Raw genomic sequence first — 27,676 nt, forward strand, 5'->3', positions numbered from 1 at the left:
ATAGAAGCATACGGGAAATCTTCCAAGTCCACCTCGCCCTCATGCAGGCTGGTCGCCACGGTCGATGCGCATCATAGCCTAGAGATTGTACAGTGATGCTCTGGAGATTCTGTATTCTGCCCACCTCTAGGAAGCGAGCTACGCGTATATGACATGCTACACAACTTTCTGCTCGTGCAATGATGCTCGCCGATGTCCGTTCATACGACATATAACCGCATGGCCGAAGCGGGAATCTGCTCTGGACCGACGGTGAGGGTTTGCAGTTTTTGGCACACCTTCACTGCAATTGAACGACTCGTGTTCTAGCCATGCTGGTGCGGAAAGGTCGTATTGCACCCACGATGCAAGCACGGTTCGCGACGATGACGCGCCGGTGGAATATCCTAAGCCCTATATAAAACGCATCTTCTAGCCTGAAGAATTCGGCCCATATCAAACTAAGCGGCGATTCCCAAACCCCAGTATGCAACACCTCGTCGTCGACCCTTCCAAGAGAGCCCCTACGACCCGAACTCACCCCGGCGCCTCTCACCTCCCTGCCGCCAAAGCAACGCACTACCACCCCATCCACCCCGAGTCCTCCGACGCGAACGCATCCCTCCAGTTCATCGGCACCGCGACAACCCTCCTCCACTTCTCCCCCCTCACCATCCTCACCGACCCCAACTTCCTCCACGCGGGCGACCACGTCCACCTTGGCCCGGGCGTGACCGCGACGCGCCTCACCAACCCGTCCGTCGACCTGCACGACCTCCCTCCGGTCGACCTCGTCCTGCTCTCACACTACCACGAAGACCACTTCGACCGCGAGGTCGAGGCCGAGCTCCGCCGCGACCTGCCGATCGTCACCACGCCGCATGCAAGGAAGTGCCTCGTGGACAAAAAGGAGCCTGGGGAGCGCTTCGAGAAGGTGGAGGCACTGAAGGAGTGGGATAGCCTGATGGTCGACGTCGAGGGCCAGGACCCCGATGCGCAGAATGGACGTGTAAGGGCCGTCAAGATAACCGGAATGCCTGGGAAGCACGTCCCAAGCGGAGGTATTCTCGGGAAGGTCAACGAGCTTGCCCACGCTGTAAGCCATTCCCTTTTGCAGCTTTTGCAGCAGCAAGCTAAACGCTTACGGTCGCTCGAACATCCAGGTCCCGCCTACGAACGGCTGGATGGTCGAGCTAGGCAGCAAACCCAAAGACGGCGACGATGTCGACTTCACCTGCGGCTATCGCATCTACATCTCCGGCGACACGCTCATGGTCGACGAGCTGCGCGAGATACCAACGCGATACGCAGGTCAGAACATCGATCTCATGCTCGTGCACCTCGGTGGCACGACGATACCGTCGCCTTCGATGCCTCTGCTCATGGTCACGATGGATGCCAAGCAAGGTCTCGAGCTCGTCCGACTCGTTAACCCGGATCTCACGATCCCGATCCACTACGACGACTACGACGCGTTCTTATCCCCGCTTGACGACTTCAAGAAGGCGATGGCCGAAGCCGGTCTGCAAGATAAGGTGGTCTATCTGGATAGGGGGGAAGAATACAAGTTCGTGGTCCGGTGAAGTGTGGAAGCCCGGTGAAGCGAAGAACGTCGTATACACCTGCTCCTGTACAACGATCCATCACCTCGTTGTCTTTGGGTTCGATGTGAAGCAGTAGAGCCGTCCAGAAGAACCCGACGACTTAGTATCTCCGTATGGCCGCAGGCTCGTCAGCTATATGCCACGAGTTCCCAGAGCAGAACACGTCGCGCATTATGAGCGTCGAGAACAGTCGCCCTATCGCAGATCGGCGCAGACTACCTCGCAAACCCGCTCTGCAGAAGCCTTGCAATCTCCGGGCTCAACGCCGCCGTCGCAGCAGCCGCAAACCCCTCATCCACAGGGCCCAAAAACCCATGTTTGGTCGGCGTCATCGCCTTCATCTCCTTTCGCTCCATCCTCGGCCCTCCCCCTCCCCCTCGCTTCAGATCATCCCCCACAGCGAGCGCGAACGTGCCGACCTGCACCTCCCCGCTGCCCCAGCCACCCACATAACACGTCCCGCCCCCTCCCATCCGGACTCGCCGTCCCGACGTACTTCCACCCGAATCGCCCATACGCCTTCACGAAACCGGAGATGATAGCCGTCGCACATCCCCTGGACGACGAACGTGCCCGCGTAGTCCCGTCCCCGACCGTGCACGAACCCCGTCTGCGGGTCGCGCATGAGCGGGAGCACGGTGCGCCCCCTGTCGCGCATGGCGAAGAGCCCGGTTGTACCACGCGTTGTAGAAGTAGAATCCGTCGAGGTCGAGGCTCTCCGTGGCCCTCGCCACTCCTGGTCGACGATGTTCATATTTTATCCATCCGTGATCCACGGTTGTATAGAAACGTAGTGCTCACTGATCTTCATGTCCTCGGGCGCCTGACAACATGACAGCAATCATTTAACCTGTAGTTCATACACCTCTCTTAGCGAGGGACGCACCTGTGCCCACGGATCCCCCTGGTCTTTTTCCGACTTCAACGGAAGAAAGGACAGATGGATATCATCATTCAAAAGTCATGCGCATATAATAGTAAACGTTACAAATCATGCCGAGAGGATTACACGCCATGGATGACCGTCGTAAGCTACACAATACCGCTAACGCCACAACAAGACGACAGGAGAGGAGAACATAGGAGAAATGAGAACGAAGATGAGTCATACAAGCATAGGACGTACGAGGCAGAGGAAGGAATGTCAAGGGGAGGGGAGACGAGGACGACGGAGAGAGCCTTTACAACTCCTCGTCGGTGAACACCTCCTCGCCGCGCTTCCGCCTCGCCATCCGCTCCTTCTTCGCCTTCCGCGCCTCTGCCGCCGTAATCTTCTTCTTCTTCTCCACCTTGATCTTGTTGCCCATAGCGTCGAGCATCTCCTCCTCCTCGCCGTCCTTCTTGTCGATGCGAGGACCGGAGCCCTGGCCCTCGACCCAGTTGTGGCCGGACGCCTCGAGGCGACCGTCGCGCATCGCCCACACTTCCTTGCAGAGCGACTCGGAGAAGTCGCGGTTGTGGGTGATGATGAGCACACCGCCCTCGAAGACCTGGAGGGCGGCGATGAGCGCCGCGAGCGACTCACGGTCGAGGTAGTTCGTCGGCTCGTCGAGGCAGATGATGTGCGGCCGGCGCCAGGTCGCGGCACCGAGCACGATCTTCACCTTCTGGCCACCGGAGAGACCGCGCATGGTGTTGTGCGAGACGAACTCGGGCTCGAGACCGAAGTCGGCGAAGTGCTTCTCGATCTCGCGACGGACGAGGGGACGGTTGAGGCCAAGACGCTGCGCCTCGCGGGTGTCGACCTCGAGCACCTTCTTCTCGAAACCGCGCTTGATGAGCTCGTCGCGAGACATCCAGATGTTCTCGGACGAGGACATGGCCTTGAAGGTGACCTCGTACTCGTACGACTGCTTCAGCTTCTTGCGGTTGATGATCTCGTCGATGATCCGCTTCTGGCCCTCGACGACGACCGTCGCACCGTCCTTCATCTTCTGCGCCTCCGCCTCGGAGATGACGCGGGTCGCCTTGCCCATCTCCTCGAGATCCTCACCCGTCTGGTACCGCCAGAGCATGTACTCGAGCGGGGTCTTGTCGAGGTGGTTGTCGATGTGGTGGAAAGCGTGCTGCGCGACGTAGCCGATGACCAAGTTGGGGTGCTTCCACACCTCACCGCCCTTGTTGGGCTCCGTCTCGCCGATGAGCAGCTTGACGAGGGTCGATTTGCCGGAACCGTTGGGACCGAGGATCGCGACACGGGACGAGAGCGAGACCTGGAGCGTAATGTCGTACAGCTGCTGCACCTTCGAGGTCGGGTACTGGAAGCCGACGTTGCGCATCTTGAGGAGCGACTTCTCCTTTGTCTTGACACCCTCGAGCAGGGGCGGGTCGGGGAGCTTGAACTTGTAGTCCTCGGCCGGGTCGAGGGTGTAGTACGACTTGGCCTCGGGCACCTGCTTGACGAACGACTCGAGGTTGCCCTTGTAGCGGCGGAGCTTGAACCGGTTAAGGTGAATAACGTCGGTGATAACGTTGTTGAGGAAGCCGGAGTCGTGCGAAACGATGATCGACGTGCAGTGGGTAAGGCTGGTAAGGTAGCCCTCGAGCCAGGCGACGTTGACGACGTCCAAGTGGTTGGTGGGCTCATCGAGGAGGAGAATGTCCGCCTTGAACAACATGGCACGAGCCAAGGCGAGCTTCATCTTCCAACCACCGGAAAGAGCGCCGATGGCCTGCGCCTGGCGCTCATCGGAGAAGCCGACTGACGCGAGCGCCTCGATGACCTCGCTCTCCGGGGCCAAGATACGCTTGTCGTTGAGGATGAACTGCAAGACGGTCGTGTCCTCGTCGGAGCCGTCAATGTCGTGCTCCACGTAGAAGGTGCGGACCTCGTCGGGTGACGGGAAGCCCTCGACTTGACTATAAGAGTATGGTATCAGAATGTAACTTTCAGTGACGATATGGGCTATGGAACTCACCCGTTGTGGATAGCACGCATGAGAGTGGACTTGCCGGTACCGTTCTTACCGCAGAGACCGTAGCGACGGCCACGCTTGAGACGGAGCGACGCGGTGTTGAGCAGGATCTTGGCACCGTAAGCGAGCGAGAACTGGCAGTTGCAGAGATCCTCGCCCTCCTCGTCGTCCTCGAGAGCGTCATCACCGCCTTCGTCCTCGGTAGCCGAGCGCACGGCCCACTCCGACGCGACCTGAGCCGGGTCGGGGGTAGCCGCGAGGAGCGCCAAGTGCGGGGCGAGCGTGGCCCACTGCGAATTGTCAAAGTTCTTGGCGTTGACCAAGTTGGCAGCGAGGTGCGCAACGTAGATCGCCTCGACGTTCGCGACGGACGGGAGCGGGTTGACGCCGAGCTTCTTGTAGATGGCGACCAGGCTGTGGCCGAGCTGACCGCCGTCGGCGTGCTTGAGAGGCGGGAGGTCGGAGCCGTCACCGTGGGGAACCTCACCAACCTGCCTGAGGGTGGCAATGGCGCGGCCGACGACGCTGCGCGCCTCGGGGTCACCGATGGTGGTCTCCACCTTGAGGAGGCCGGGGAGAAGCTTGGGGATGAACGGACGGACGGTGACGGGCGAGTCGACGAGCTTGGACATGTTGTCGATGATGACGGCGACCTTACGCTTGGTCGCGGTCGGCTTCTCGTTCAAGCCACGAGCGAGGAGGGGCACCATGAGGGAGAGCGTGGGGGAGTCTACTTCGGAAACGAAGGTGGTAGCCGAAAGCAGCTGGATGGTCTTGGGGACCTCCTCTACGGGGTTGATCAAAGCGTTAATGAGAGCCGGAATAAAGCGTTCTATGTCCTTGTTCGACACCAAAGCGGTGGTCTTCGTGAGTGTATCGCGGGCGGCCTTCTTCACGTCGGCCTTGGTGTCCCAGATCGCCTCGGAGAGGACGGGGACGATCTCGGGGGTGAGGCGGGCGATCTGGACCGGGGCGGAAGCAACGAGCTGGTTCAAGACGACGAGAGAGCCCGTCTTGATCTGCCACTTGCCGGCGGTCTTGATCTCGTGAAGGAGGGCGGGGAGGATGAGAGCAGCACCCCAGGGGTTCATCTTCTCGGCGAAGGCGCGGACGGCCTCGACGGCCGCGGTCCGGACTGCGGGCATCTTGTCGGCGAACGCCTCGAGGAACGCGGCGTAGACGCCGGTGTCGACGAAGTACGGCTCGAATGCCTTGATCGCGGGCGACTTGGCGAGGGTCGCGACGAGGTTCGCGGCGCCCTCGCGGGCAGCGGGCGATTTTTTGTCACCGAGGGCGGCGATGATGGCGTCGGTCAAGTTGAGGGCGTTGATGGAGGCGGGGCCCTCCTGCTGAACGCGAGCGGCCAACGCCTCGGCGGCACCCGTGCGGGTTGCGGCATCGGAGGCGAAGAGAGATGAAGTGTCGTACTGGCCGCCGATGGCGACGGGAGCGGGAGCGGCAACGGCGCCCTTGAGGGGAGCGGGGGTGGGGCAGGCAGATGCGCTAGGCATGATGGTATCGGTCTGGAAACGGCGCGATCAGCTCGATGTCGGTGGTGCGAGCGCGTCTCGCTCGCAAAGCAAGGCCGAAAAACGCACGTATGGGAAGGTGTACGCTGGGGATTAACTGTCTAAGGCGATAAGACGCACGAAGAGAGACAAGGACAGCAGAAACGCTCTATATCTAACGGCTGGCGCCTGCAACGATGGAGACGTCGGTTAGCGCTGGGTTCGACGTGCAGACCGTGGACTGGCAGACTGACCTCTAGAAAGCGGAAGGGGAGGGAGATGAGGGAGATGAGGGCGGTGGGGCGCCCCAGACCTGCTTTAACTACAGTAATTTTTCGAACTCCGCCCGCACATGCTGACCGCGCCGTCTGCAGCGGGGGCTCACTCGCCTCCCCCTTCTCACTCCCGCCTCCACGCAAAGGCCGAGGAAGCTCCCGCCGCCGGAGCCCCAGCACGCCCCCTGTGGCCATCGCCCGGCCTTCCTGGCGCGAAAGCGACGAGAATGTGCGGTCCCCGAGGCAGGAATGGGTTCTCGGCAGACGCTGAACCTTAGTTGCATCCCATGACCTTGTGTAATTCCATGGCGACCCCAAGGGCCCGTTTCTGGTCTGCGAACTTTGAACGTGACTTTTTCTGCGACAGGCGAGACTGGTTGCGCTGGGCTGATGGACCGCCGCTCTCGGATGATCATCATCTCCGGGCGCACAGGCTCACGATCTCCCCGGCTGGAGCTTGTTTGGAGTGAACGAGTGAGTCCCGTCCAGAATAACCTTCACCCGCGTCCTCGCCGGCTTACAGAGCTCGCGTTCCAGCACCTTCGCTCGCTGACTCGCGCTCGCCTGACCCATGTCCCACGTCCGTCTAGTGCCATCGCTGAAGGAGAGGGGGCCTTGTCTCACCCAAACGACCCGTTGCCGCTTGCCCGTCAGTTAAGGTTAAGCTTTCGAACCGCCGCTCCCACCGCCTCCGAGAACGGCGCAGCCCCCAGAACCCCGCACGGACACAGCAATCTGACCTCGCCCGAGGAGCGTGCCGTCTGGGGTAGCCGTCCCATCAACGCGTTTCATCCCACCACCAAATATCATCGCCATCGATACACGGGGCTCTCGTTACGTTGGTCAACCGGAGGCTTCAAGTTCACGTTCGATCGGGCTCTCTACCCGTAGGGCGGGAAAACCTCGACACTACCTCGACACTGCGCACGAAGGTCGCGTGGTCCTCTTCTCCTTCCTCGGGCGAGGAGCTAGGAATGGCGAGGACTGCAGGGACTGGTGCCGGGTCCTTCACGCGCGGCTATGCGATCTTGTGTCCTGGAAGAACATAGGTGGCTATGGCTTCGGCCGTCAATAGCATGCATTGTAGCACTTCATTGGCGGTTGCAATGAAAGTTTGATACCCCGTTCCATGTACTCGTACCGGCAGGCAAGGATTCGCCAGCAAAGTTCGTATCCACTCATCGTCCTCTCGCAGTTCAAGCTCACCACTTCACCCTCGCTGACATCCCGTCTTCGATCCGCGTAGCGCCATGCATCATCCTACGGACATGCGCTCCTCATCTGCGTGTCTTAAGACGTCCCATCTAATCTCCACCACAGATCGCGAAGCAAGGCCCACCGAAGAAAGATTCGCTTCCCGGTTCCTGAAGATTTTCGATACACGAAGGGATCCATACACGTGCTTACCACCCACCCGGCGAACCACATTCCGCATATCAGATTGAACCTTACGAACCGCGCAAATCTGAAGCTCGAGCTCGAGTCCTTGCGACCTTCCCCGGATCTCATCTGAAGAGGTCGAGCTGGACCGTCCGCATGAGGCAACAGGCTTCGATTTGTCTTCTTTCCTCTCCCTGATCTGCGTGGTCTCGGGTCCCGTCCGGTCAAACCTCGAGGCTCTAATCGCCGGCAAGATCAGCACCCCTTCTATGACAGGTCCTCGCCTCCGTGTAGATCTGGAATGCCGGTCGCTTACCCTTTTCTTATCTTCAGCATCCTCAAGAGCCTCATGCTCCGCGGTGGAAGTGGGTTACTCACGGTGACAACGACGCTTTTCGTAGTAGACATTGAGCATCCAGGCCTGATCGTGCCCGTATTCGGGCGAAGCGACGTTCACCAATCGATGCCTCCCCGCGAAACCTGGACACTCGTGAGGAACATGTTATCATAATCTCGCAAGATAGTATCCACAATCGTATGTATATGTACCGTATTTGGTGTCAATAATATTGTTGAATGGACCCTACCCAGCGCGTTTCGCAGGCACATCATAACTGGTTCATACCTAACTCCAGCGACGCTCGCGAGTCTTATCTTTTTAACCGCGCGTGGGTCTGCGAGGGGCTCGAAACATATGGTAGCAGAACACCTTGGCGAAAGAACGCTGTAGAGTATGCTCCCCAATCGCATCACTAGCTGTTCTCATTGCGCTGTTCCCGGAACGCTCGTTGGGGAGGCTTTCTTTGTACACCGGAAGGGACGACGGGCCATCCCACTAGACATCGTCACAGTGATCGTGATATCTAGACGTCAGTGTACCCCTTAGAATAGCGCAATTCCCGATCCTCTGTGGCGCTTGTGGGATTTCGGTCTGGCTTGCGCCGCCTGCGATTGACTCAGTAGCGGGACCATTTTCCATACATCCTCGTTATTGAATTCAAAATCATCTTAGCTAAAGTCGATCAGAGAACCTCCGTCACATCAAAATCACCGAGTGGCTTGTTCAATCCGCTTCTTCAGATTGTGTTCAAATCCGTGCGTCTCGGATCCCACCCCCAGTTTGCATTCTTTCCGTTCACCAGATGATCGATGAAGGTCTGCCTTCCTTGGGGATCCATGAGTGCGACATCCAATGCCAGCATAGAGAACCCGGTCACAGTCTGGATCACACTGTGGTGACGCCACGAAAGCGGTTCCGAAAAGGTGATCTCGTGATCTCCAGACCTGACGCAGAAGATCACGACTTCTCCGTTCGTCCACAGTGCGAAGTAGGATGCGTGCGATAGCATTTCACGCCACAGCTAAACGATGATATGTCAGTATCAGGCGGTGATACATGCTAGGAACGAAAACCTGCCTGAATTATGATTTGAACCGTAGCGCCCGTGTTATCCTTCCAGCGTACCCAGTTGAAAACCCCAGTTTGATTCCCGAGGTACAGATGACCCCCGTCACAGAATATGCGCTCCAACGAGTCCGTAGTGTTGGACCAGAAAGTTTTGATCTCGGCTACGGCGACATGCTGTCTTGGCAGAATCCCAGAGAACAAAACAAAATCGGGCTGTCCTGCTTTCTCGTCGGCATTCTTCAACTGCACACTACGGCCCCATCGGGGATAGTGCGCAGTTCCCGCTCCCTCACGAAGTGTGACCTTCTCTGCACCGGGAACGTCGAGGTGCGTGAAGTCATTGGGATTGTGAGTCGGCGCATAACGCATCTTTGATTATTATCAGTCGGTGTAGACTCGAGCATGATTATACTGCGACTCACCTGCAGCAGCCAATCCACGGCGCCGATAATTTGCTTCACGAATTCATCTTGAGATGCAGGCTCAGATCCAATGGGGATCGCGGGGTCCTGCTTCCTGCGAGATATATGAAGGCTGAACCAAGACGCCACACCGGCGGCGGCATCCAGGTAATCCATAGGCGAAGGGAGCCGGTAGCCATTCTGTGAGATCCGCTGATACGTGGTGTTGAGGTTGTCGTTAGCGGCATTAGGATCCGACCCTGCGTACGCCGCAAATCGCCGATTCATATCCATGCATTGGAGGATACGCTCGAGAGCTAAGGGGGAAGAGCCGCCCTGAACTATTGTGTGACTCTTGGCTTTCGTGCTCTGCGGGACTTGTTGAAGCGGTATGCAGCTCGTGAAGTTAGCCCATTCCAGGTTTCCAGCGTTCCTGTTGATAATGAATTGTTCGAGTGTGCTCAAATTACCGGTGCCTAAAGGATGGTCGTGGGCTCCACCGTTGAGTAGAGTATGCGGATCATGGTAACGCAGAGGAAAGGCCCAAGCAGCGGGTGTGAGAACATCACCGGGCCAGTTCATGTTCGCAGCTACTGTCGGTGAGGACTCGTTGCTAGGTGTGAGGTCAAACAGGCATTCCAGATGCCAATTTATATGCATCCTGTAGTCTTCCTTCCTCTCCAAATCGCAGAAAGAAAAGAGAACAGCAGTCGGTGGTGGACAGCAGTTACGATAGCTCGGATGACCTACTCAGAAACAATGGGGGCATGGATGGATATGAACAGCAAGCCAGATGCAGTTCTTGCTGCTTTCCCACATTTGTTGATTAGAATGGTGGAGATGCATATTGCGCCAGCGTATCGATTCATCATTCTGCAGCCTAATCACAGTAGAGTGCTTGTCGGTGGATGGAGGTCTACCGGCGGGTGTGTATGGGTTGTCGGATTCCACGTGTGGAGATGTAATGCGAGAAGGGGCCGCTGGTTCAAATCAAGTACCGTGCATGCAGCGTCTATCTCAACAGTTGCATTGGATTGGCATCTGAGCTCGTCTTTAGACCAAGAGGTATAAAAGTAAGCCTATTGTGATAACACGGTGTGGAAACATACCACGGACAATGGATTGCCAGGCTTCAACATGACCCTCTCCCTGCTTCATTCGCGAGAGCATCATTGATCAAAAGAGCACCGTTGAGCAAACTCCGACGTTGTTAGTCCGCTTCAAAATGCGAGTTATTTCGATGAGATGGCTCTGCTGTTCGACAAGTCTTCCAAGGCCTCCGAGGAACAACAATACCAAGAACCACAGCATGCGCTCGTCCGCGGGATAAGCTCTCAAGTCCGTGGCTTGCTGAGAAACAAGGAATAATGAGAGAAAGCGATGAAATCGATGGGTCCCTTGCTGTCTCCGGTCAGCGCCGCACAAGATCGGATTTTTTTTCGAGGGAGAACAGGAGACACCTCATGAGCCAAGCCTAGAGCGATGCAATTACCTGAGCTTGCCTCGGGCATCTCAAAACTCGTGATTAGTAAGCCGCGTGTGCCTGTGCAGTGTAGAGTACTGCCTTTCTTAACAACTGCCCTACCACCCTGAACATGCGACACTGATCTCTCAACCCGGAAATTAGTAACCGTGCGATTTTGTTGGTAGAAAAGTACGAGTTGTAGTCCGATTTAAGATGTTCAGATAATATGTCTCGCTCAACTGCAGGAAATAGTATTGATGCAAACGCGAGCGAAGGTGGACCGGTGGGGCACCCGCCGTTTTTTCAAGTGGGAATCACAGGGAAATGATTGTAGCAGTCGATTGTTTCGACCGAGCCAAGCCTAGACAAGACTACGCGATGCACAATGGGAATCACAGGCAGGGAAATGATCGTAGCAGTCGATTGTTTCGACGTACTGCAGGAAATGCAATCCGTGGACAACAGAAAAGCACAGGCAGTAAGTGCTGTCACGTGGACTGGTTCGTCGTTTAGAAAAGAGAGAGTAAGAGCGCAGGAGAACCCAACCTTTTTTCCCCAAGAATTCCCCCCTGATACGTCAATCTGATCGCACACTTGAGATGGATTTTGCAAAACGACGTCTGGTGCGACAAACCCTCTTCAATTCAGAATATTGATCTTAGTGTGCACTATAGGCACTGAACGCCGCGGTCGACCTGCGTCTGGGCGGTCTTTATAGTGACCCGGTACGCATCACCAACCTGGCGAGGAAACGGGTTCCGCTCGATTACTATGAGGTCAAACCCGGGGTGTATCCTAATCCCGCGGGTGCCCCGCCTCGTCCTCCCTCTCGATCACCACCGTCGGAAGGTTTATGTATCGAGCTATCGTTGGACGGAGCGGTCGCGAAGGGCCGATGTGGCATTGTCTACCGGGTGAACGTTCATCGGGTTCTGTCTGCGGATGGAAAGGAATTGTCCGATATATCCTTGCCTCCACTGGTAGCGAAGGTTGCGGGTATGAGATATACACCCCACATTACCCGAGAAGCCTGGTTCTACGACGAACTGGAAGCTTTACAAGGCTCTGTCATCCCGCGTTGCTTTGGGCTCTTCGAAGCCGTTCTTCAGGAAGATACTGTGCTTGTCCCGTGGAAAGCTCACGGAATCGACAGGGGCAAGCAGGAATACTATCCAGATGCCGAGTTAGATTCGACAGATCCTCAAGACCCTGAAGCGCCCCGGTCGGACGGCGAGCACGTTGTGCATAGTCGAAGGGACCCTCGCGTTCCTTCTCCTGTGACGGTGTCTCTCCTTCTTTTCGAAGAACTCGATAGCACAGAATTACCTCTTGGAGGGGAGATGAATAAGGATCTTCAGTACGTCCTGCGTATTGCATCTCATATCGCCACATCTGAAAGGTTCACAGGGCAGAAATAGTAGATATGTTTGCGGAGTTGGATCGCTTTCTCGTTGAACACAACGATGTGGCCCACAGGAACATCCTTCGCGCACCGCAGTCGCCTACTGCTTACCCTTCTCTTCCGTCGCCCTATACTGGGCGTACATACAGCTGGCGCATCATTGACTTCAATGATTCTTGCAAGTTCAATGATGACCCTCGTGTCTGTGCGATGGTCAACCGAGAAATGGCCGAGTTCCTTGTGAAGGCGTTAGCGCAGGGGTGGTATCCGTAACGGCCGCTCCTTCTAGACTTCGAGATCTGTTATGTATATACGCCCTCAATACCACATCATCATAATCAAGGCCCAAACGGTCTGGAATGTTGTAAACCGTCCTTAGGAAAGAAATATCAGCATTTGACACCGCTCAAGGGCTGCGTAACTTCGACGAAACCGAGGACGGCGATGACCTTCGTACGGCTATCAAAAAAACTCACAGTCCATCGTCAGAAAATTAGGAGCGAGATGCTTTGGCTAGTGCACGCAAGGTCTTCACATCACAATGTTGGCGCTAAGGGAACCGAATCCTCAAGATGCTGCACAAATACGATACGCAGTCAGGAAAGATAAACGCTCGCGATCGACTCATGCTTGCCCGTCCATTGTGTCACCATATACAACACTAGGCCACCACATGATTGGCATATTATTTACAAGTGTTTCATCGCGAATTCGCGCACGCTGAACAATGCGATCTGGATTTGCGAATGGCTTGATTGATTACCGGCGGAGTATCTTGTGCAACCGTTGTGAGGGTATATAATGTAGCCGGTGAGAGCAGGATATGGATCCATTACGTCGCACCGAACAATGGGTGAAACGACTCCCACAGCCATCTCTCGTCGCGCTCAGAACATCGCCAAGGGACAACTTCATGGCAATACGTCGTCTAGTAGGTTTACTCGTATAACCTACGACCATGCTAATGAAACAAACTTTAGGCCCTGAATGCTGTATCGTATCTTCGTCTTGGAGGTCTTTTCGAGGACACACGGCAGTTTACCGGTCTCGCAAGGACGACTCTTCCACTCGACTACTATGGAGTTATACCCGAAGAATCGGGGATGCCTCCTGACCCGACACGTGCCCCGCCGCGTCCCCCTTCTCGACAACCAGTTCCACAACATCTAACTATGGAGTTGTTCCTGGGTAAAGCGCTCGCAGGTGGACGATGCGGTGTTGTTTACAAAGTCGAAGTCCTGCGAGTCCTATCTACAGATGGTCAGGAGATTTCAGATCTTTCTTTGCCTCCTCTAGTCATGAAGATTGCCGGACTGAGGTACACTCCGCATATCGCCCGGGAAGCCTGGTTCTACGACGAGTTGGAAACGCTACAAGGCTCAATCATTCCGCGTTGCTTTGGCTTCTTTGAGGCCACCCTTCCGGATAACACACCGATCATCCCATGGATATTGCATGGCCTAGACACAGGCAGAGACGAATACGACGACGAATACCCTTCGGATCTACGAGGGTTAGAGAACGAAGAGGACTCTGAGGGCTTGAATGATACCAAGAATCATAACACTCGCAACAGGTACCAGATCAAGCGTAGTCTCCACGATCCTCGCGTTCCCTGTCCTCTGCGTATCTCTCTTCTCCTACTGGAAGAACTTGATCTAGCACAACTGCCCATAGGGGTCAACGTAACTGAGGAAGTCCGGTGCGGCAGCTTACGCACATACGGTAGTTACCCACCTGACAACCTCACAGAAAGGAAGTTCCTCAGATGCTGCAAGAGCTGAACCGGTTTCAAGTGGTGCACAACGATGTTGCCCGTAGAAACATCCTCCGACCATCGCGCTCACCCGATGCTTACCCACGCCTTCCATCACCGTACACAGGCCGCACATACAACTGGCGCATCCTAGACTTCAACGACGCCCGCAAGTACGAACCTAGTGACTGCGAATTTCTCAACCGGAGCATGGCGAAGCACCTCATCGGATTGTTAGAACGCGATATGAGTACTGATTTCTCTTCATCAATGTAACATACACGGGACATGTACTTGCCCTTATGTTACTGCGCCCTCGTAGCTTGAACGTACTCGCGTAACATGCCATGAGGTCGTCTCAAGTCTGAACCGGTCGGGTTGGCTCTGCCTAAGCATCGGGTATCTTCGCTGAGAAGACTCTAGAGATTTCTATCAGCCAAGTATCGCGGGACAGACGGGACTCCACCGGTATTCCCAAAAAGGCATGCACACGACAACCTCGCGCGCCATTCTACGATGAATCGATTATTGTTGGTTAATATTTCGAGCAAACGACGCCATCCTCGTCAGTGGAAGACAGGTATATGGATTCACTGCACTTGGCTCGTGGCAGCAACGCTGGCGCACGTTTGAAGAGTATCAGGTATCATACACGTTACCAGCAGCAGCGTGCATTACGACGACCAACTCATATATGCTAAACACAGAGTAGGTGCCGGCATTCCGGTGTTTGCCCTTGCTAGTTACCATGTCCTCCTTACATCGCATGCAGCATACGTGAGATATCACCCAAAGTATGAATGGACAGTATCCATTAGGCCTTCCCTTCAAAGCGGAAGACTTCTTCCAGTTCCTGTCGGGCGATCGATGAGCACGTTATCTCAATGCCGGGAAGCCCGGCGTACCGTCCACCAAGGCGCTGGCGAATCTTTACTCCCCGTCGCCCCCGCGTTAAAGCTCTCCTGCATACCATCAGTCACGGCCCACCAACGGTTCGTCTCCGGATCTTCTGCAATGCCCGCCATGTCCTCGTCGTAATCAGTACCGGTGTACTTCATGTTGGCGATGAGTAAGTTGAGAGGCGGGTAGTAGTGGATGGAATAGTCCACGATATGGTGCCTCTCGAGTGCAGACAGGACGCCAGGCCAGACGGCAGAGTGGATTTTCTTGTACTCTTCGGCATGTTCAGGCCTGAGCTGCAGGTATATCTAGTAAGCCGGATTGCAGTCGTGAGGTATGGTTGATATCTGACTTTGATGATCTGGCATATACGTTTCGCGTTCGTCGTAGACATGGTTAGTGTCTGTGAGAGTAGTTGGGGGTGCACACGTTGATGCTAGCTGCAGGTGCGGTGATACACCAGGGAAAGCCTCTCCCGTGATTGGAAGCGGCCCGGGAACCCGTCCCCCGTACTCGAAGGTCTTGCGCCATAGCGAAACAAAAGGAGTGAAGGTACTCAAGAATGGTCTCCACTCATGGCCTTGCAACTAGACAGCATAGCGAGGATGGTACTAGTGGTGCACGACTGAGAGTCTTCCTCAGGCGTCGCTGACGACTTAGTCGAAGTCACCCCTCGGCGTTGAATTTCCGCACCGGTCCGTACACGATGGTAGCTTGAGAAACAGGAGAGAGCCTTGGCAGTGACTATAGACTGTTGCGATAGGCGCACGGATTCACAGGGGGATCAGCACGAAAAATATCAAAACGTGGGGTTGGTGGTTGTTGATGCAGTTGTCAAAGGAGCGCCAGCGCACGCAGCGACCCCCCAGATTGCTCTTCTTCTCGTCCTCCTCTACTACATACATAGCTCCGGAAGTGTATAATCTTGTTCTGATATCCTGTTCCAATGGCCGAAGGCAGCAACTACGATTACCTCTTCAAGGTCTGCTCTGTCGCATGATGGGGCTCAGCATGGCTCAACGCAACCCACTGTAGATTGTGCTCATTGGTGACTCGGGTGTCGGAAAATCGTGCGTGGCTCATGCCTATCGTTGTTATTTACGTCGTACTTACGGTGCTTTCGCCGTGACTCAGTAACCGTGGGTCCGGGCAATCCGTTGGAAGCAGGGTACACTGACAACGTCGAGCAGTACTCTCGCGGTTCACGCGGAATGAGTTCAACCTCGAGTCGAAGTCCACCATAGGCGTCGAGTTTGCGACGAGGTCGATAAATGTCGACGGCAAGACGATCAAGGCGCAGATATGGGATACTGGTACGTCAGCCCGGTCCTATATGCACGTTGTGGTAATTAGCGACCGAATAACGACACTCGACTTATCCAGCTGGTCAAGAACGCTATCGTGCCATTACCGCTGCATACTATCGCGGCGCTGTCGGTGCACTCCTGGTCTACGATATCACCAAGCATGGGTCGTACACGAACGTCACCCGATGGCTGAAAGAGCTTCGTGACCACGCAGATGCCAACATTGTCATCATGCTTGTCGGGAACAAGAGTGATTTGAAGCATCTGCGGGCCGTGCCCACCGATGAAGCCAAGGCATTCTCAAGTAAGCCATCCGACGTCCGATATGCATGGTTCATGTTGAGCAGACTTCCCTTCGTAGCGGAGAACGGCCTGTCATTCATAGAGACGTCGGCGCTGGACGCCACGAACGTCGAATCAGCCTTCCAAACAACCCTCACTGGTACGTCCGCCCATTTTTTGATAGTTTCCAGTCACATTCAACGTCCCCTCGTGAAGATATCTATCGTATAGTTTCCAGGCAAACTCTGGAGCAAAACGCTGACCCCATCAAGCCGCCCACTGGAGACACTCGTACAATCAACCCGAGCGTGGATAACAGTGCCAGCGCTCCGAGCGGGAAGTGCTGTTAGGCGCTTGACATCTCACTCTACATCTGGTCTCGTGCTGTTGGGTTACCGGACACACAATACATGCTGGCATACGCCACGCCACTATAGAACATCGTAGAGCAAGGGAGCGTGTTTACATGCACTCGCGTGTGCTATGCAATTTGTTGGGTGGCTATCTACACCATTGCTGGGCCAGTTTACATAGGCATTGGCGGGAAGGATTTCTACAGGGTCGTTTGTCAGAGGGATCATGCTCATGTTTGCTAGCGTACCAGCAGTGTACTATGGATCCTACGTCCAGTTCACCAGCGTATATTCGTTCCGATTCGAGAAAGGCGTCGTGATACCCTGCTACATGTTGTTGAGCCCCATCATCGATGTCGATGCTGTGTAAATGCCACCGCGCACGTCGTCCGACAGCACAAGATTACCACAACAAGCTATTATTCCCAGTAGAAAACAACCACACATCGGAGCCTAGAGTATACACAGGGGTGCACGAAGACATAAACCAGAAGGAGAATGGCGCGACCAACGTCAAGTTAGCCAACGCGAAGTGAGCGGCTCCCGAAACTACTTTGCGGAAGCCATACGAGGTGGATGGTGGTCGCTTAGCAGCACTTGCCTCCCTGGGCATTGGCGCTGTTGTCCACACTCGGGCTGACGGTGAGCGTGTCACCAGTGGGCGGCTTGATGGGGTCCGCAGACTGCTCGAGCGACTTGCTAGAGACGATCCGATAGATGTCTATGAAGATATCAGCACCACTTGCGATGCGTAGATGTGCACGATGATGGTACGAACCCGTCAAAATTGTCTGGAAGGCTGATTCGACGTTCGACGCGTCTAGCGCTGACGTCTCAATGAAAGACAGTCCGTTCTCCGCTGAGGATTGTAGTCAGTATAATTTTCTCGCATCAGTTGTGCCTAGTGGGAGATTCACTAGAGAATGTCTTCGCCTCCTCCGTAGGTACAGCCCGCAAGTGCTTCAAATCGCTCTTGTTACCAACCAGCATGATCACGATGTTCGAGTCTGCATGGTCGCGGAGCTCCTTCAACCACCGAGTAACGTTCACGTAGGTTGCGTGCTTCGCGATGTCGTACACAAGGAGGGCACCGACAGCCCCGCGGTAGTACGCAGAGGTGATAGCACGGTAGCGTTCTTGGCCGGCTGATATCGGGGAAGAAGCAGTAAATCAGCGCCAGGTTGGTCAGTCATGGAGAAGAACTGGGCAGCGCAATCAATGACTATGGAGACTTCGGGAGTGTTTGCGCACGCACGAGCCCAGGGGCCAGGGGGGCGAAGTTCGGGAGAAGTGGGGTACAAGATCTGCCTATATTGCAGAATCAAACTCACCGGTATCCCAAATTTGGGCCTTCACAGTCTTTCCATCCACATTTATTGACCGCGTTGCGAATTCAACGCCTATGGTGGACTTCGACTCGAGGTTGAACTCGTTACGTGTGAACCGCGAGAGCACTGATGCCGACCCCAAAAGTCTGCATTCAGTCCTTTTGTGTGGTAAGGTCATACATACGGTTACTAGCGGATCACGAGGGTATCAGAACATGGGGTACAAGGGACAACGAAGCGGCACGCGTACGATTTCCCGACGCCAGAGTCTCCAATCAGCACAACCTGCGCAATACGCAAGCTCAGTGCCCGCTCCAGCAACGACCTTGCGCTCAATCAGACCAACCTTGAAGAGATAGTCATAGTTGCTGCCCTCGGCCATTGCGCAGTTCTAAGAAATTGAAGATATATAATCGAGAAAGTCGTTCGTGAACGTCGTCAGTGCGGAGGAGTGGAGAGCGGTGTCGGGCGGACTTCGAAATTGGCTGAGCGAGTCTTGCTCTGCGCGATCACCACCGCCCCATCCATGTCTCACGTTGATCAAATGCACCGCGTTATTTGGCATCGGACACCGTGCTGGTCGTAATATGTTCGAGCTTGTAACCGGGCTTCCCGACATGCAATCACAGTCTTGGAAGTATAGATCCTGATGCCCATGCATCGTCGCTTGTGACGTTCCGCTGTTCACTGCCAACCTTGCTTTCGCACTGAATCATGTTTCCTTACTGAAAAACCATCAATGCTGACCGTTGAAATCATTCCTGCCACGGATTGATTTGCTTGGGAACCTTACCGATCTGCTCTACTGCGGAGCGCTGCATTTGGATCGCTCCCGCAGCGAGCCCGATGACTGATGGAGATGAAGTGTATAGCTACAAAGCGTTGGGTCCCCGATGTTCTTGAACCAGCTCTTGAATCGCTCCAGGCCGACACGTTACTACGCTCTCGGCTCGTTCTTGACGCAGCATCGCGGCTGCCTCCTGAAGCATGGCATATCTCGACACCTACCACATCAAGGTCGTCGTAATTGGCGATTCCGGCGTTGGCAAATCGTACGTGCCGAATTCTGCGGTGTAACCCCCTTCCGCTGATGACCTTTGATTTTCAGGAATTGTGCGTGACATCACGTCGAGGTTCTTGTCTGGAGTCTGAGACTACCGCCGGGCAGTGATCAAGCGACTGACTCGCAACACATTCGATCATGATTCTTTAACCACCATCGGGGTGGACTTTGGCACTTGGAAGATCGACGTTGACGGGACAACTATTCAAGCCACCTTGTGGGACACGGGTGCCGTTTCCAGTATTGCCGCCCCCGAGTTTGTGATACTCATGATTGTTCATGATCAGCGGGCCAGGAGCGCTATCGCTCCATCACATCGGCATACTACCGCGGAGCGGTCGGTGTGGTTATTGTGTACGATACCACTCGTTACGAAACCTTCAGGGATGTCAAGGGATGGCTCGAAGAGCTACGCGTGCATATAGACCCGACAGCAGTTATCATGCTCATCGGCAATAAGAGCGATTTGGTCCATACAAGGGCTGTGTCTACTGAAGAAGCCCAAGCGTTCGCAAGCAAGTTTTTCATGTTCCATTGATGCCAACGATATTGATAGCATATGTTTACATTCATCCAGAGGATAACAGCCTACTGTTTCTCGAAACATCGGCGTTGAACTCTACAAACGTTGAGAACGCCTTCAGGACTATGTTGACTGGTAAGGACTTCCATGGCTGAATATGGAATTGCTTTATTCATAACTGTGTGTTCAGAAATATCTCATAAATATACATCCCGTAGGCTGGAGGTGTCGACGTATGCTGCTGGTCCCTCGGCAGGCAAGAGCCTTGACTGGACAATGACGAAACATATTGCATCGGACAAACGTGGAAGGTGCTGCTAATAAGATCCACCGTTGATCGGGGAATATTATTAATCCGGATATCTATATATTCTACGGCCGTTGTAAACATTTACTACTCTGATGAACTCCTTTGTGCATACGTACGACATCAGTAGTACTTTGAGGGTACACATGAATATGTACTTGGAGGGTATATATGAATATGTGCACATCAATATAAGTTTACACGTCGGATTCACCAGCTCAACGCTTTCCCACGAGGCTCCTGCGCGCTGCGAGACGCCGCTCCGTCCGTTGCTTGCTGCTCTCGTACACCAATATACCTTCACGCATATTAAGATACCCGGCCCATCTCAACCTGTCACCAGACTTGTGCGACGGCCATCTGGGCTACGAAACCGTCACGAACCACCTACGCTATGCATTCATGTCGACGCCGTCGAATGCTCCTCGCGTCCACAATATTTGCTCTAACGAATATTGCTTCGGCCTTCGACTTTACATGGCCATTTACTACACAAAGGTTCAAGGGCAACGCTCTCCTCGAAGCTGGGACGCTTGGCCTCGCCAGCGACGTGCGCGTTATCGCTTTTGGGGACTTCAATGGGGATCAGTTGTGCGTGTTCACCACGCTGGGCACTGCCGCTTCTTCAGAAAACGGACTTATGGCGTACTCCGTAGCTTGGATGTTCTGGCGCTTGGAGAGAACCAGCAAACGTTGATGGTATACCTATGGGATCATGGTGCGCATCGTTCTCATTATCGAACATACAGCTCCTGATGACCCGTCCCATTCCCTATGAAGACGACTTCATGTTCCGGAAATCTGCGCAGTTTAGACACCCTTCCAAAGTCTACAACGTTGTGCCTGGAGACTATACGCAGGACGGCAGACTCGACCTGCTTGTCATGGGAAAGGGGGATTCAGACCGGCAGCTTGGGATGTCCCTCTATGTTGGTGCTTCTGGCGGAGGGTTTGGTACGCCTACTGCACATCTGGCATCTCGCTGGATCCTGACATCTTTTCAGAGAGAAATCCACTGCACGTACCGCCGTCAACTCTCGTCCAACCCATAGCTTTCGACGCAAACGGGGACATGAAGATAGACCTCTTAGGGATTGATCCAATATCGTCAGGCTCAAGCTCTAGTCATGCTGTCAAGTTCTGGCAAAATGTCTGGGATGGCACCGGATCGAACGTTTTCAACATGTGCGTACTGACAGGTGTATACTTCTCCCCACCGAGCTCATTCCTCGTTTGAGTCTACAGCACAACTCCCAATTTCAACGGTGCTCGCTGCAGACTATCAAATCCGCACAGCAATGCCGTCGTGGACCTGAACGGGGATTGCTTGGCTGGTATGGCGCCTTAAAATGGAAAAAGCATGAACTTGCCCTTATTTTCGACGCATGACAGACATATTCTTGGTCTGTGACGATGGGAATACGAAAAACAGACATTTTCAGATATGGGTCAATAACAAGGACTATGGCTTCTCTCTGGCTCAATCAACTCGGTTGCCGGAAGGCACGCAGGCAATTGCGTTCGCGGACATCGGTACGCTATCACATCCGTCGGCTTTGTCTCAGATTGCCTCATGGAAGTGTACTAGATCGCGATGGCACGATCGACATGATATTTCCGACTTGCACAGATGTATCATCTACCACAGGCATAGGTACTGAATGCAAGATCAACATTGCGTACAATCAGCAACTACCCCTTTGCACGTCATCTACATCACAGGCCATCAAGAATGGTAAACGCTCATGTCGACCACCAGAGGAGCTTTGCACCGCAGATAACAACTTCAAGTTTGATCTCAGCGAGAGAAGCGGTAACGATGTGCGTCCTGTCGCCGTATACGTTGTCGTTATCCTGACAGACAGGCATTGATAGGCGTTCGTCAGCTTCCCTGTTTCTTCTTTGTTCCCTTCCCGTGCCCGATCCGCATCGTCCCTCCTCGTTCTCGACACCTCCTCCAACCCCGCAATTCCACTTCCCCTCAAATTGGGCGATGCCAATCTCGATGGATTCCCCGACCTTCTACCCATTTCGGTTACTGGGCCCTCTGGAGACCGTATTCCGAGACTGGTGTTGTCGGTGCCCTGCGCGAAAGGTGTGGCCGGCTGTAAGGACGACGGCAGTGGACGGAGAGGGTGGAAAGTCCTGACCAAAGGCACGGAAACCCTCGAGAGCGTCACCGATGCGAGAAGCGTGGCATTCTTTGATATGGACGAGGACGTGAGTAGTTGGGTAGCAATCCGTCCCTCGTGACTGATCTGATGAGGTCACTGCAGGGTACGTTGGATATCATGGTTCAGAGGACCGGTCAGGCTGGTGCAGGAAACGTTATGTTCGTACAGAACAATTTCTATTATGATGCCTTCTTCCTCCGCGCTATTGGTAAGTCGAATACTATCGATTGGGCTTGATTCATTGATTCATTCATCACATGGTAGTTCTCAATGGCGCGTGCGATAATGGCTGGTGTACGGTACCTAATAGTACGGAACGATATCACGTAAGCTTGTCTTCACTCCCCATACTGTGTCTTTGATTAACATGTGACGATAGCCATACGGCGTGAGCTACTCCGGAGCGACGTTCAAATATACAGTTATCGACACTGCTGGTGGACGCTCTGCCGCTCAGGGCAAGTGCAGATGTATTCTGTCGCACATGCCTTGGCTGACCTCTACTGGGTTCAGTCGGGCAGTTGCCGCAAACCTCGTACCAGTCCTTGTTGACCCCGTACTCCTTCTTTGGCTTGGGTCGGACCAACAACTATATCGAGAACCTGTTTGTAGGGTCGACTAAACACTCACGCGAGCACTACATCAACATGGAAGGTGTTATCCCCAACTCCAAGGTGGTGATCATACCTCCTGCGTCGGCCGAAGGTGGCGCATGGAGGAAGGAGCTGTACCTCAGGCCAGGTGAATGGATACCTTGGGTCACGCTGACGGTCATTGTTGCGACGATCGTACTTGCCATCATTGTCCTGGTGCTACACCTCAACGAGAAGGTTAGTAGCATTGTAGCTCTGAGGTAGGTGTTCTCGGCTGATATCTCCCTTCAGCGAGCAGACGAACTGGAGAGGAGGAAAGCTAGTCACCACATCAATTTCGATGCGTTGTAATACATCCGGACTCTATCTATATAGTTGTAATGTTATTGGATACATAGTAGATGCACTGCCCAAATGTCCTCACTCGGTGATCAACTCCCACTGGCTGAATTTACCTTCGCCCCCCACGAAGTGTACGCGACCCTCTTCGGCCAGCTTCTTCAAGTGGATTTCGATTCCGCGTGCGGCTGGCTCCCACAAGTCCCGCGAGATATTCCGGTACATTTTCTCGACGATACCCCACACCGTCCACGTCGTATCCCCGAATGACGTGGCCCCGCCCAACACTTCTAGGACCCGCCTCTCCCGGTCGAGGCGATGCCGGATGTACATCTCGATCATCTTGGGGCCATCGTCTACGACAGCGCCATGGGCTGGATAAAGCTTGGTGTACGGTAGCGACGCACGCACTTGCAGCATGCGTCGTAAGGATGCGAGATATGGCGCGAGCTCTTCGAAAACGGAAGTGCTTCCACCGAGGACAGTGTCTCCCGTGAAAAGCGCTCGGTCCGCCGGGAAGTAAAGGGAGATGGAGTCGGCGGTGTGTCCGGGAGTGTGCAATATCTGCAGCGAGCTCGATGGTCCCGATGGTGTCGTGCTGTCGACGCTATAGGGAAGGAGTTGTCCATCTGTCAAATCGTGAAGAGTTGATGTGGGGCCAGGGGTGAACGTTCCGGGCGTCAGCGAGTCTATGGTGGATTGGAGACGTTCATCTTTGGCGTGGTTCTCCGGGAGAGGGAACTTGTGTACACGAGGTGGTATGTATGAGCCTGTGGGGTTCCTTTGCGTCCATATATCTCGAAGCAGGCCCAGTACTGCTGGTAAGCCGCCCACATGATCGTGATGCCGATGGGTGAGCACAATGTCGGAGACGTCTTGGTCGGTAGGTTGACTGGATGGAGTCTCGCGCAAGGTCGAGGAAAGAAGCGACAAATAAGATTCGCGTCCACGCTCTCCGGTATCTATCAGGATGTAGGGGCGGCGTAACCCGACAAGGTAGGTATTCGTGCCTACCACGGCATATCCAGTTATGGAATCGTAGCGCCTTATAGATGTTAAACGCTACTCACCTTGCAGGGTAAACTGCCCAGGATTCTGCGACATATCCGAATCTTAGCCAGCCGATCCTACACAAATCAATAACCGGCAACTGACCTGCCCGAGAACACGGATGACATGCTCGCTGAGCTGCAAAAGGGTAAGGCCGTAGATTTCCGGGCTGGGGAATGCTCGCTCGCCTTCGTGACATTTGGGAACGAATCCATCCTCCAATGACTGTATGGTATTAAGTGTATGAAACAGAGATCGTTTGTAATCTCGAGATAAGCCGCATGTTGAAGACCATCACTGTGGAAGATGTCGAATGCATGTGATAGACCGAGCCGTCATCACCGGCGGCCACCATGGCTCCGCTAGCAGTTGGCGGCGCTCATGCCTTATTTGCTGTTGCGTCTATGCTCTCTCGGCTTCTTCAGGTTGCAATGCCCATTCATGATTGAATTCCGCCATAAGTATTCTGAGATGCGTGTTAAGCAAATCATAGGAAAGGAACTACTACGCTTTTCCTGCTCGCAGCGAGTGACCGCTCTCACATACAACCATCACAGCATGCGACAAGGGCGAGAAAGGTATCGATGTTACCCGTTGAATGTTCTCCCTACACAGTTTGTACGGGCGAATCTGACCTGTGCGACGTCAATGCAGTACAGGTAGGCATCATGATGCTGATGTATGCGACTGCCATTGATGTCTATATGCATAGCCGCCTCAATCCTGCTCGCTGCACCGTGGTCTGCCTTCAGTATGGTACTATACCGCTGCGGTGACAGTGAACGACGTCAGAGAGCCTTCTGGGCGATTACGGGACCTTTGAACCGCTCGGTGTTTCATGGTACCTGGCTCCGAGCATCAAGCGTATGCCATCGGCCGGTCCTTCAACGTCACCCTCCAGGAGGCCGCCCTCCTGAGTCAAAACCTCGTAGTGCCTTCGTGGGGCTAATACGGTTAGCTCTGATTTTACGGCTATACATAGCCGTATCATCCGCACCGAGAGGCTCCGTGATCGACAGCATGATGAGCGCTCTGCGTTGTGGCAAGGGACCCCAAAGCTATCTGTGCTCGTGCTGGTTCAAGCCTCTTGTGTGGCCGTTGACGGTCGTCCTTGCCTCGATTTCTTCCGTTCGTCTCTTTTTTCGTGTACCTTAAGGCATCGACGGCCAGGCATTCACCCCAATACCGGCCTGTCGCAAGGCTGTCCGGAATCCAGACGGAAGAAGCAAAGTCTGCTTCCAGCCTACAAGCATGCCCCATCCGTTCATTCGTTTGTGTTCTGACCTGTAGCGCCAAAAAAGCCATTGACAAAAACTGTACAGGTTCCGAGTCCGGCGATCCGGTTTCCGCTGGCTTTATAACATTCTGGTTCACGTCGCTCTTCTTTGGCGCAGCGTTCCTGCTCATCGTGACAGTGACTGCCTTCGTTTCCAAGAAGATTCATCGCATGTCATCGTGGTACAACTTTTGCCTGTCGTGAGTTGCGTCTTATTTGCTTTTTGCATGAAAGTTAACATCTCGTAGCTGGTTCATCTTGGCTCTGTCGTTCAGCCTCTTGTGAGTCCCCAACATTGCTCGTCTCGTAATAACACATTTATACCCTTGGCACGAATAGGGCATTCTCACCAAAAGGAATCGGCGCTGAACCCCCGGTCAATCTCTGCCTTACCCAAGCGGGCCTGGTTTACGCCGCACCGGTACTGTGCGGCCTGGAGTTGTACCTTTCCCGCATATATAGCTGAACCGCGGAACACAGCACTTCTTGGAGCGGGGCCTCCCTGGTATTACAACTGTGGTGGGGTACGTCCGCATTGGTGCGAACTGGGAAGGAAGAGGAGGCGAGGAGGCGGCCAGAGGGCCAATTGCTGTTTGTGAGTGACCCATGCTTGCAGTTGCAGCGGTCGTTGATTCTCCGATGTTAAAGCTTCTCATTTTCCCTCACACCCTATACGCGATAGTACTTGTCATCAACTTTCAGGTGAGTGAAGTTCAACATGATCGAGGCGCGTTTTCTCATAATCGTACCACAACTCAGATCTCCCTGGCGAACTTTAGTCCACAAAACGTCGGACTTAATCACGAAGGGACATACTGTGTTCATAACAACACCAGCATCCCGTAAGTCTCCATGTGGCATAATCAGATTGCTGAATAACCATACTTTTACATGGGATATAGGGCATTGATCACGGCTACCCTAGTTTCCATAGCTATGATAATCATGTTCGTCTTCGAGGGCCTGTGCATTAGGCATCACTACAAAGCGTATCGGGCATTTGGATACCTGGAAGCGGCAAGACCTTCACAGGTGCTGCTGTTTCGCGTAGTTGGAATGACCGTTCTGGTTATCGGCATCCTTCTGTACGTATTTCTCGACATTCAAGTACCATGGCTTTTCTGCGCGCCGTTAACGTCAACAATTACAGCATATGTCTCATCAGGGCGTTTGACCGTGGACTGCTCGGTCGCTCTTTTGACAGTCTTGAGGACGGATTCATCGCCTTGCGTGAGTAACGCCTTGTAATTACCGAAGACATGCTTACGGCGACGTACAGTTCCCTGCTTGGTGTTCATTGTCTTCACCTTGTCCAAGGCAAGTTCTGTCCTGCTTTTGGACACATTGTTTTCTCACCCTCTACAGGATATCGTACACTCCTGGGTATGCTGGGGTCCATGTCCACAGTTTCGTCTGTGTCCAACACCGAAGTCAGACGAAGAAGGTGCTGTCCGGACACTGCAGGTACGAGGCGCGGCAGCAGTGTAGACTGCGGTGCTCCTTGGAAGCTTTGGTCACTCGCTGTATCGCAGCTGGGGCGGCCGTTGTATTTCATACTTTACCCATGGTTCCGCCGTTATAGCGGCGGCCATCCAGGCATCTTTGACACATTTCCATGTACGTGGGCATATGCAGGGGAACGTCAGCTATTCTCCTGTTGCAGTGCCATGCAAATGTATTTCTGAAAATATTTATCTTACTTGTTTCAAGGTAGGTGAACGTCATGTAAGCGTACGTCTTGATGCTCGTTTTATCTTCGAAGAGCTCTGCTCACGTTGGCCCAATGCGACGTACGCTATCGGCATTGCCCTGCAGGCGCGGTATTATTGGAAAACCTATCAATCAAAGCCGGAGTTGATAACCAAAATGAAAGCTATATAGGTGCTCTGGATCTACGAGTCGACCTATTCTCATCTCCTCTCCTGCTTATGTTCACGCGGCTGTTGACAGTCGTCCGGCTTCGATCCGTCAGGGAAATGTCCTGGGTACAACTACGCCTTCTTGCATTGTAGAGCACATTGAAAAAACACGGCATCTTGTGCGCTTTCCTACGGCGTTATGTAGGCCACCGCTAGTCTATTGCCTTGC

The 27,676-nt window shown here is 54.1% G+C and overlaps 11 protein-coding genes across 11 annotated transcripts; 7 read left to right on the plus strand and 4 right to left on the minus strand.

Annotated features, from left to right (window-relative positions):
• Nucleotides 1-466: 466 nt before the first annotated feature.
• On the plus strand, nucleotides 467-2,319 carry PUNSTDRAFT_104179 (Metallo-hydrolase/oxidoreductase; the record flags this gene model as incomplete). Its single annotated transcript, XM_007385035.1, has 2 exons — nucleotides 467-1,075; nucleotides 1,143-2,319. 2 exons carry the CDS (start codon nucleotides 467-469, stop codon nucleotides 1,560-1,562), a joined length of 1,029 nt encoding a protein of 342 aa, XP_007385097.1. The 3' UTR covers nucleotides 1,563-2,319.
• A 445-nt stretch (nucleotides 2,320-2,764) lies between these two features.
• Nucleotides 2,765-6,012, minus strand: PUNSTDRAFT_104183 (uncharacterized protein; the record flags this gene model as incomplete). The annotated part of the gene is made up of 2 exons (XM_007385036.1): nucleotides 2,765-4,442; nucleotides 4,502-6,012. 2 exons carry the CDS (start codon nucleotides 6,007-6,009, stop codon nucleotides 2,765-2,767), a joined length of 3,186 nt encoding a protein of 1,061 aa, XP_007385098.1.
• A 471-nt stretch (nucleotides 6,013-6,483) lies between these two features.
• PUNSTDRAFT_53306 (uncharacterized protein) lies at nucleotides 6,484-7,405 on the plus strand. The gene is made up of 2 exons (XM_007385037.1): nucleotides 6,484-6,755; nucleotides 6,819-7,405. The coding sequence occupies exons 1-2, from the start codon at nucleotides 6,672-6,674 to the stop codon at nucleotides 7,170-7,172; spliced, it is 438 nt and encodes a 145-aa protein (XP_007385099.1). The 5' UTR covers nucleotides 6,484-6,671; the 3' UTR covers nucleotides 7,173-7,405.
• Nucleotides 7,406-8,737: 1,332 nt separating this feature from the next.
• Nucleotides 8,738-10,052, minus strand: PUNSTDRAFT_45414 (uncharacterized protein; the record flags this gene model as incomplete). The annotated part of the gene is made up of 3 exons (XM_007385038.1): nucleotides 8,738-9,022; nucleotides 9,127-9,438; nucleotides 9,492-10,052. The coding sequence occupies 3 exons, from the start codon at nucleotides 10,050-10,052 to the stop codon at nucleotides 8,738-8,740; spliced, it is 1,158 nt and encodes a 385-aa protein (XP_007385100.1).
• A 663-nt stretch (nucleotides 10,053-10,715) lies between these two features.
• PUNSTDRAFT_144462 (uncharacterized protein) lies at nucleotides 10,716-12,682 on the plus strand (the record flags this gene model as incomplete). Its single annotated transcript, XM_007385039.1, has 3 exons — nucleotides 10,716-10,808; nucleotides 11,610-12,292; nucleotides 12,343-12,682. The coding sequence occupies 3 exons, from the start codon at nucleotides 10,716-10,718 to the stop codon at nucleotides 12,608-12,610; spliced, it is 1,044 nt and encodes a 347-aa protein (XP_007385101.1). The 3' UTR covers nucleotides 12,611-12,682.
• An 827-nt stretch (nucleotides 12,683-13,509) lies between these two features.
• PUNSTDRAFT_135515 (uncharacterized protein) lies at nucleotides 13,510-14,369 on the plus strand (the record flags this gene model as incomplete). The annotated part of the gene is made up of 2 exons (XM_007385040.1): nucleotides 13,510-14,039; nucleotides 14,090-14,369. The coding sequence occupies 2 exons, from the start codon at nucleotides 13,510-13,512 to the stop codon at nucleotides 14,367-14,369; spliced, it is 810 nt and encodes a 269-aa protein (XP_007385102.1).
• A 538-nt stretch (nucleotides 14,370-14,907) lies between these two features.
• Nucleotides 14,908-15,387, minus strand: PUNSTDRAFT_135516 (rhamnose mutarotase; the record flags this gene model as incomplete). Its single annotated transcript, XM_007385041.1, has 3 exons — nucleotides 14,908-14,946; nucleotides 14,999-15,289; nucleotides 15,346-15,387. The coding sequence occupies 3 exons, from the start codon at nucleotides 15,385-15,387 to the stop codon at nucleotides 14,908-14,910; spliced, it is 372 nt and encodes a 123-aa protein (XP_007385103.1).
• A 426-nt stretch (nucleotides 15,388-15,813) lies between these two features.
• PUNSTDRAFT_88755 (GTPase) lies at nucleotides 15,814-17,230 on the plus strand. The gene is made up of 7 exons (XM_007385042.1): nucleotides 15,814-15,975; nucleotides 16,029-16,063; nucleotides 16,128-16,132; nucleotides 16,184-16,306; nucleotides 16,377-16,604; nucleotides 16,662-16,742; nucleotides 16,799-17,230. Exons 1-7 carry the CDS (start codon nucleotides 15,940-15,942, stop codon nucleotides 16,930-16,932), a joined length of 642 nt encoding a protein of 213 aa, XP_007385104.1. The 5' UTR covers nucleotides 15,814-15,939; the 3' UTR covers nucleotides 16,933-17,230.
• Nucleotides 17,231-17,341: 111 nt separating this feature from the next.
• On the minus strand, nucleotides 17,342-18,718 carry PUNSTDRAFT_121157 (ras-domain-containing protein). The gene is made up of 7 exons (XM_007385043.1): nucleotides 18,610-18,718; nucleotides 18,514-18,548; nucleotides 18,448-18,452; nucleotides 18,267-18,389; nucleotides 17,853-18,080; nucleotides 17,714-17,794; nucleotides 17,342-17,656 (listed from the first exon to the last, which is right to left on the minus strand). Exons 1-7 carry the CDS (start codon nucleotides 18,643-18,645, stop codon nucleotides 17,523-17,525), a joined length of 642 nt encoding a protein of 213 aa, XP_007385105.1. The 5' UTR covers nucleotides 18,646-18,718; the 3' UTR covers nucleotides 17,342-17,522.
• A 1,817-nt stretch (nucleotides 18,719-20,535) lies between these two features.
• On the plus strand, nucleotides 20,536-24,153 carry PUNSTDRAFT_121158 (uncharacterized protein). The gene is made up of 13 exons (XM_007385044.1): nucleotides 20,536-20,747; nucleotides 20,813-20,874; nucleotides 20,937-21,110; nucleotides 21,161-21,341; nucleotides 21,402-21,490; nucleotides 21,549-21,689; nucleotides 21,745-21,977; nucleotides 22,032-22,376; nucleotides 22,433-22,538; nucleotides 22,595-22,656; nucleotides 22,710-22,788; nucleotides 22,844-23,160; nucleotides 23,215-24,153. Exons 1-13 carry the CDS (start codon nucleotides 20,551-20,553, stop codon nucleotides 23,272-23,274), a joined length of 2,046 nt encoding a protein of 681 aa, XP_007385106.1. The 5' UTR covers nucleotides 20,536-20,550; the 3' UTR covers nucleotides 23,275-24,153.
• A 1,410-nt stretch (nucleotides 24,154-25,563) lies between these two features.
• Nucleotides 25,564-26,826, plus strand: PUNSTDRAFT_135521 (uncharacterized protein; the record flags this gene model as incomplete). Its single annotated transcript, XM_007385045.1, has 9 exons — nucleotides 25,564-25,582; nucleotides 25,635-25,788; nucleotides 25,837-25,869; nucleotides 25,928-26,014; nucleotides 26,069-26,183; nucleotides 26,237-26,290; nucleotides 26,348-26,430; nucleotides 26,491-26,673; nucleotides 26,739-26,826. The coding sequence occupies 9 exons, from the start codon at nucleotides 25,564-25,566 to the stop codon at nucleotides 26,824-26,826; spliced, it is 816 nt and encodes a 271-aa protein (XP_007385107.1).
• Between the last annotated feature and the right edge of the window lie 850 nt (nucleotides 26,827-27,676).

The sequence above is a fragment of the Punctularia strigosozonata genome (assembly GCF_000264995.1).
Source record: "Punctularia strigosozonata HHB-11173 SS5 unplaced genomic scaffold PUNSTscaffold_8, whole genome shotgun sequence".
NCBI classification, from domain to species: Eukaryota; Fungi; Basidiomycota; class Agaricomycetes; order Corticiales; family Punctulariaceae; genus Punctularia; species Punctularia strigosozonata.